The sequence below is a fragment of the Henckelia pumila genome, chromosome 2 (assembly GCF_033568475.1).
Source record: "Henckelia pumila isolate YLH828 chromosome 2, ASM3356847v2, whole genome shotgun sequence".
NCBI lineage: Eukaryota > Viridiplantae > Streptophyta > Magnoliopsida > Lamiales > Gesneriaceae > Henckelia > Henckelia pumila.
Window position 1 is genome coordinate 1680963 of NC_133121.1, and position 7977 is coordinate 1688939.

General features: G+C 35.7%; 2 protein-coding genes across 2 annotated transcripts; one reads left to right on the forward strand and one right to left on the reverse strand.

The window, feature by feature from the left end:
• Positions 1 to 367: 367 nt before the first annotated feature.
• Positions 368 to 4424, reverse strand: LOC140883137 (kinetochore protein NUF2 homolog). Its single transcript, XM_073289487.1, has 11 exons — positions 4258 to 4424; positions 3731 to 3949; positions 3555 to 3645; positions 3280 to 3459; positions 3036 to 3125; positions 1984 to 2091; positions 1781 to 1834; positions 1476 to 1590; positions 1243 to 1400; positions 1061 to 1156; positions 368 to 703 (listed from the first exon to the last, which is right to left on the reverse strand). The coding sequence occupies exons 1-11, from the start codon at positions 4416 to 4418 to the stop codon at positions 653 to 655; spliced, it is 1323 nt and encodes a 440-aa protein (XP_073145588.1). The 5' UTR covers positions 4419 to 4424; the 3' UTR covers positions 368 to 652.
• Positions 4425 to 5594: 1170 nt separating this feature from the next.
• Positions 5595 to 7082, forward strand: LOC140883136 (3-ketoacyl-CoA synthase 7). Its single transcript, XM_073289486.1, has one exon. The coding sequence runs from the start codon at positions 5641 to 5643 to the stop codon at positions 6988 to 6990; it is 1350 nt and encodes a 449-aa protein (XP_073145587.1). The 5' UTR covers positions 5595 to 5640; the 3' UTR covers positions 6991 to 7082.
• Positions 7083 to 7977: the final 895 nt, after the last annotated feature.

Below are 7977 nucleotides of genomic sequence, written 5' to 3' on the forward strand. Positions count from 1 at the left end.
AATACTTTCACATTAAATATTTGTGAATGATTGAGGATGGTTCCAAAACAATCTCCAGTCTCGTTACTTGCATTCTACATCAAATTATTATTTATATTTGTATTTATATATGATTTACAAATAAATTTTGATAACATTCATTGATATTAATCAAGAAAGAAATTATTTTAAGGATAAATTTATTTTATTGCGGATATTATATATAAAACAAGAAATAGTCGGTTTGAAGTTGAGTTCTTTCCGACATGTAATACCTTAGTATTACTCTCGATATAAAATTCATAATTTTTTTTATGAACCAAACACAATCAGATTAAAGTAAGACATGATATGAACAGAATTCTAATCAATTAAATACCCTATAACAGTCATATTTATTAAACAAAAGATACATAGAACTCCCACATGATAAATATTCAACAATTTAGCTCAAAGATTTGAGAATGTAATAATGTCTGACAAATGCCCTCCATTCAAGAGCTCTAACAACACAACTAGCATGAGAGTGATAAACAAATCTAACACTGGGCGTGACACCAATTCCTAGGATTTTTGCCAGCAAAAACACAACAAGAAGTTGCACCAAGAACAAGCTACAGTAAAAGTAATGTTACGTGAAAGACTCAATCGAAGAAACAACCGCCGATTATGTTCATTCAGGGGCAGGCAGCAAGTCGCTTATCAATTTTGAGTAACGATAGAACTGCACAGACAATTACGATAGCGTAACAAGCAGTTAGATGTGCAAAAATAGAAGTGGAAATGAAATTATATTTAAAAATGCAATGCTTAGGCAGTCCAATGCAAGATGTATCCAGCACTCTTATTAATCGAACAATGTTATGTCAGGAGATGTACGGTAGAGTAGCCTTAGTCAATTTCCAGAATGTTGAGTTATATGCTGCACTAACCACAGATGGATTTGCACTGTTTTGCAACAAAACACTTGGTTTGTGAAAAGATGTGGCGTATCATTTTGTATGATCTTTTCCCAGAAACAAAAGCAGTAGAAAGATATAAATAACACTTGCATCTGTTTAAACACAAGAGCATCTTGTACCTCGGTCAAAATTTCATCATATTTATGGCTTAATTCTTGCATTTTAGCTCCATCCTCCTCCTTAACGGAACTGATCTTTGAAACTATAGCATCTGCCTGAAAAACTCCGAGGCAATTAAGCATTGACACTCAGAAGTCAGAACCACTTCATCAGTGTACTAACCGAAATAGAAAAGTAATACCTCAGCAACCACGAGCTCTATTTGTCTCTGTCTTGATTCCAAAGAATGTCTGTTTGATTCTACTTCCAACTTCACATTGCTTAATTCTTTGCCTACCTCCTCATGGTTAAGAGCTATCTCCTTCTCAAGCTGCCTTTTATTTTCTTTCGACTGGTCCACTGGACAACATTTTCAACTTAGAAACCACCTTAAGTACAGTATACAACAATTCAAATCATTGAAACTACCACTACCTTTTGCTTGCAGTTCAGCAAGTTTCGCTTGAAGCGACTTATGTAACACTCCATGATCACTAAGCTTACTTTTGAGAGCCTTCACATCTTTCTCAACTGTCTTACCAGAGTTCACCTGTTAAAGGTCAAGATAGGACAGACTAAAAATTTCACATCAAAATAAGAGCTTGGACATCCTGTGCATAGGAAAGTATTTTGGTTTTGTACTATGATTTTCTCAACCATTAATGACGAAAACAATCAAAAGGGAGAAGATCAAGCATATTATCAATGCAAAGATTTGACGAAGTGAAGTATTGACAAACCTGCTCCTGTATGGCTAGCATCCGAGCCAAGTGCTTATACAATTTCTTGCAAGCCTGGCGGTCATTTAATTACTATTGATCAGACAATTTTTTTTCAAAAAAGAGCTAAATTCATAAAGTAACCTTTTACATAATGCCAGCAAGCAAACATACATATTAGTATGAAGGTCACGTAAGTAATTTAATATTAAAATGCAGAATACCTTAGAATAAGCCTCAACTGTGGTAGTCTTATCCCGATACAATTGAATCGTTGCTCTTTCAGCATCTTTTGTTTCAGTTTTAATCAATTTTTTCTCCTCTACAGCCCTCTTCAATTAAAGAAATGAATTAGTGATAAAATAAACATTTTGAAGTCAAACTAACCGATGAAAAAAATGTAAGGTTAAAAGAAATGCAACGCAACCATCCCAAGTTAACTTCATCTGAGCAAGAATGATGAGATGGTAAACGGTAGATAAGATGAGGGAAAGGAGAAAGGAAGGATGAGTATAGTAAATGGTAAACAAGATGACGGGAATGCACAAATAAATTCCATCTAAGCAATATCTTCAAAAGAACTTTATGCTGAAGGTCTTCAATAAAATGATTAATGTACATACATAAAAGAGGAGAGCTCAAATTCAGTATTAACGAATGATTGTGTCATGCTTAATCAAAGGCAACACTTTTTATTAAAAGTATCCATGAATCATAAACGTAAAAAGAAAGCTTCCAAAAATAGGTTAATATGTGCAATGGTTCACGAAAAAAATGTTCAGAACTATCAGAGGCCACATGGCAACAGGTTAAGACCACAACAGATGATACTTAGGAAAAAATGGTGCATGGTTATGTTGTTAAATCCTTCAATCCATGATGTCCATACATTACACATTCCATACCACTCATCATCATTTTAATGATCAGACAATTCAGACAATGACACAACACAGGAAATGGTACCCCCAATATCAGTAATCTCAAGTCCTTTCAAGTATCAGTTGTGCCAAAGAGAAACAACAACCTCATCATGCATCGAGTATCCCAAGTATAGCCTCTCCACTCTCCTACAGCCTACAGGAAGGATCCACTTAAGTGTTTTGTCCGGATAATTTTTGTCCAGAATGAGTGAATCCCAGATAACAATTTCTAGCAAAATGTTGTATATGCTTACAAGTAGGTTAAGCTAATCTCTTATAGAAATCATACATTGTCCCTGCATCTGGCTGCAGAACTCCACATATTTAGACGGCAGGAAAAACATTGTTCATACCTGAAGCTTGTCTGGTGACTGGACTATTTTAGATCGTAAATTTGCATTTTCTTGGACGCATTGAACCAGAGCGAATTCAGCATTCGAGATCTGTCAAATGTAAAAAAAATCAAAATCACACTGACCATGCATTAATTTATTTATTTATTTTAAGAAAATGAAAATTCACATCAAACAACCAGAATCTTGGCATGAAATTAAAACTTCCAAAAAAGAAAGATAAACATTACATTAACAATCAAACCTTCTCATCACTTTCTTTGGCCTTATCCTTCAATTTTTTAATAGAAGCCTTCAAGGACCTTTGGTGAGTATTAAGGCTTGAAACAGTTTGACGCAATTCATTGACTTTAGAATTTACTTCTTGAACAAGTGGCAACTCCTTTTGTCTAGACTCCTCACATTCTGATATCTCCGCATTCAACTGATGTTGGAGGTCAAGAAATCATTCAAACTGGAATAATATAAAAAGCCACACTAGAACAAAACAGGAAGCTAGAAACACACTCACTCAAGTACCTGAGAAATTCTTGCTTCTGCAGCTAGTTTACGCTCTTCAAAAAGATTAAAATCATTTCCAAGAGGATTCAATAGATTTATCTTAGTCTCTCTGCATCGCAAAAATGTAAACTCGAAATATGGCCAATGTTTTTAAAGAAAAAACACCAGTCTAAGGACTAGATTTCTTTTGTCACCTATGGAGATAGAAATTGAGAAGGGCACTAAGAAAGTGCTCAGTGCGTTCGGGCTCCGGCTTTATCAAGTCCTTTGGCGTGAAGGATTTGGGGCAGTTGATGGCGGTCATGAGCTCTCGAATCTTGTTGTACAAATTCATGAGCTGAATCGAATGCACATGTGTATCCGGATTTTCCAACTGCTCAAGAGCACCAAACTCCATCTGCCCATAATCTTCCCTGTGAATTTGAATATTGAGAAAAGTATAAAAACCCATAGACAGAAGAAAACTTAATTTCCTCGAACAAAACACTCTCTCATCCTAATACCGTGTTTAGATTAATCAAATTGGATTAGTGCGAACTGAAATTGATAAGAATTCAAACAAATTTTGAATGAAAGCAATTCTAAATCCAAAACAAACCTTCAATTCCTGACTACAAACAGTCTACCAGAAAAAAATAACAGTCTCAAAGTAAATAATATTAAAATGTACTCCAAATAAAAAACGAAAATTTAATAAGATTTAGGTTTAGCATTTGCTAACAGTAGAGCGTCGACATGGACAAGGATGTGGGTGTAGACATTGCAGACGAAGTCGGGGTCGGGGTGGAGGAGGTCTGCCTCGGAGACGGCGGCGATTTGGTTCTCCGCCAGAACCGCGATGATTTCGTGGCGAGGGAGCCTGGGGTATTCAAATTTCGACATTTCTCACTCGAGAGTGGCAGCACGAGAGATTTCGCGCCTCAATCTTTCCATGAGTGTGTATAGTGATATTGGGCCCTCAAATGTATGGAGGGATTAGGCCTCAAGTGTCTGGACCAATTTAAACGGCCCATTTGAAATGAATTATTGATATTTATTGTAAAAACTTTTAGATAATCTCCATTCTCCAAGATGGTCTATAAACGAACTGTTCGATTCCCCGGCCCAAAGTCTCAATTAACATTTTCTTGGACAAATATGTTGTATAAAGTTTGTTATGTATTATTTATTTGATTAACTTAATTTGTAGGATAATGTTTTAGTTAAAAGTTTACCTAGTATACACTATACACCAAAAAGTTGTCACGTGTGGGTTCAATTGGGAAAAAAAAAAGAAAAAGAAAAAGAGTACTTTGAGATCAAATATTAATAAAAATTTCATATAAATTGGATTTGGGTCAAGAAACTATTTAGTAGCTAAGCTATTTGAAAATATTAACATTCAAGTACTAAAGAAAGTGTCGGCGTATTATTATTAAATGATAATAAAATGCGACTAAAAAATCCACGGATATTTTCAAATGTAACCATGCACGGTGTAATATTGAAAGGCCACGTTATAAAAGTTGTTTACTTGACGCAAATATAACAAAACCATATATAAACCAAAGAAGCACGCCTTGATGAGGTCCAAAAGTCATGCAAGCTCCGTTATTCGGTGTCCGAGTTAGTAAAATATGTAAAATTTTAAAGGTAGTTAAAAATTCGATTCTTTTTACCAACACTTTTATCATATGAGTTTGTCGCACATGCTTGTCTAGTATAGTTATTGGACTAATCTGCATTGCAGATTGTTGTGTTATTCCGGAGGTATACCCAATATACAATAAAATGTAGCTGACTAACGGATTCTCCATACCAACATTTCATCATATGAGTCCGTCGCACAGACTTGTCTATTGCATTTATTGGACGAGCGTGCATTGCAGACTGTTATGTTATTTCGGATGTATACCTCGTACACAATACAATACAGCTGACTAACGGATTCTCACAAAAGGAAAGGGAAAAAAAAAGTGTCATTCATGCACCGTTCATGAACAAACGAAACTTGCATTTCCCTACAAATTTGCGTGACATTGCACCAACCAAATTACAAGAAAATCCATAATCATTCACAAGGAAATTAATAACCCTCCAAAAACCTTGAATTAAGCTTCAAAAAATGGTGATTCCACCAGAAATTTCCCTCTCCTTCATCCCATCTTCTGCCTCCGACCAAATCTTAGCATTAATCAGTGCATTACTCTTCCTTATATACTTCTTTTCATCAAAATCCCTTGGCATTTACCTCATAGACTTTTCATGCTATCTCCCACCTGCAAATCTAAGGGTTCCAGCTGCTCATTTCATAGAACATGTCGAAAGAAGCGATATTTTCGATAGAGAAACCATAGATTTTCAAACAAAAGTGTATGAAAGATCTTCCATTGGGCCTCAATCTTGCCTACCTCTTCCAGTCCATCAAATCCCACATGACAAATCTCTGAGTTCATCCAAATCCGAAATCGAAACCATCCTCTTCACCGTCGTGGAAGACATCCTCTCAAAGCACCAAGTTAACCCCAAAGACATAGACATCCTCATATCCAACTGCAGCATCTTCTGCCCCACACCTTCCATCACATCTATGGTCATTAACAAATTCGGCTTCCGGAGCAACATCAAGAGCATCAGCCTCAGCGGAATGGGATGCAGCGCCGGATTAGTAGCCATCAGCTTAGCCAAAGATTTGCTAAAAGTAAACAGAAACTCACTGGCATTGGTCCTTAGCATGGAAGCCATAACCTCGAGTGGCTATGAAGGAAAGTTCAAATCTTTTCTTCTAGCAAACGTTTTGTTCCGAATGGGGGGCGTCGCAGTCCTGTTATCCAACAAAACCCACGACAGAAAACGATCGAAATATGCCATTCGTCATCTTTTCCGAACCCACATGGGATCAGACAACGAATCTTACGAATCTGTTTATCAAGAAACCGATGAATCCGGGCTAGTGGGAGTTTCTTTATCAAGAAACCTGCTCCGTGTAGCCGGGAATGCGCTGAAAAACAACATAACAGAACTAGCCCCCCATATTTTACCCCTCGACGAGATGATTCACACCGGGATTTCCATATTAAGATCGAAACTTTCGAAGACTGAAACATATCATGTTCCGGATTTCAAAAGAAAGATCAGTCATTTCTGCATACATGCAGGTGGTAAGGCGGTGATCGACGCGGTGCAGGACAGGTTAAGGCTGAGCAACGAAGACGGAGAGGCGTCGAGGATGACACTTTACAGATTCGGGAACACTTCATCTTCCTCTGTTTGGTATGAGCTTGGGTATTTGGAGGCAAAAGGGAGGGTGAAAAAGGGTGATAAGGTTTGGCAGATTGCATTTGGGAGTGGATTCAAGTGTAACAGTGCGATATGGGAATGCATCACAGATTGGGATCATCCCAAGTTGAGGAATGTGTGGTCTGATGAAATAGATTTGTACCCTGTTTCTATCCCAGATCTAGCTGATTATTGATGAATGTGTAAGTGATCATTCTTGATTGTTCTTGATTCTTGGTGACATTTTTGAAGCCAAAAGTTGCAAAAAAAAGTTTGGAATGGATGGGATTGATGATCTAGTGAATGAAGCTGAAATTCATGAACGTCAAATCTGTCAGCTCTAAACTTTCCTAGCTAATTTCTTGAAACATTTTTGTATTTATGAAAATATATGATATGTTTAAATTTAATGTTAACTTTTATTAAAAAAAATGTTAATTTGATTGAAGATAATTAATTGAGACATGCTAATCGTCATATACAATATATTTATAATTATTGAATGTTGGGTTTATACTGATAATCATCATGCAATTAATATATTTATATGTATAATTCTAGCTTTTGTTGTATTAATTAAATAAATTAAATTTAGATTTCTTGAATAATAGTAATAAATTTTGTTAGCACACACCGATGCAAGGAATCTTTTCATTCAATAGATGGTAACCAAAACATGTCATAATAAGTTCAGTTTGTGAATTAAATGCTCCTCATACGTGAAACAAAAACTGTCATATAATTCCCTTCAAAAAAAAAAAAAACTGCCATATATTTAAATTCATATCCATCGCTTACGACTTTCCTCACCAAAAACCCTCGGCAAGTATGAATTTATCACTTTTAAAAATTATTTTTTTGTGTCCCAGCTAAAAACATATATTTTCAAAAGTAAGTTTTAGGAGCAATTATGTGATGAGTTTGAACACGTACGACATTACAAATATATATAATTCCAACCAGTTAAATTAATTGTTCGTATCCATCTATTGATCGAGCTATGTGTTAATTATATATATTAATTGGTAAATGTTTCATTCCATATACCAATATTTTATTTATCTAAGCTTGTATTTGGACATAGCGATTTGAATTTGAGATGAAATTTTAGCACATGAATTCTCCGCATGACTCCCTAGAGTATTGTGTGGAAATTCTCAGTCCAAAACAAGCTCAAATGAAA

Excerpts from the sequence above, each read along its gene's own strand:
- LOC140883136 (XM_073289486.1), top strand. The coding sequence starts at position 5,641 with ATGGTGATTCCACCAGAAATTTCCCTCTCCTTCATCCCATCTTCTGCC.
- LOC140883137 (XM_073289487.1), bottom strand. The coding sequence starts at position 4,418 with ATGTCGAAATTTGAATACCCCAGGCTCCCTCGCCACGAAATCATCGCG. Across the intron at positions 3,460-3,554 it reads CAGAAGCAAGAATTTCTCAG|TTGAATGCGGAGATATCAGA; the intron begins GTACTTGAGTGA and ends CTCCAACATCAG. Across the intron at positions 1,591-1,780 it reads TGCTAGCCATACAGGAGCAG|GTGAACTCTGGTAAGACAGT; the intron begins GTTTGTCAATAC and ends GACCTTTAACAG.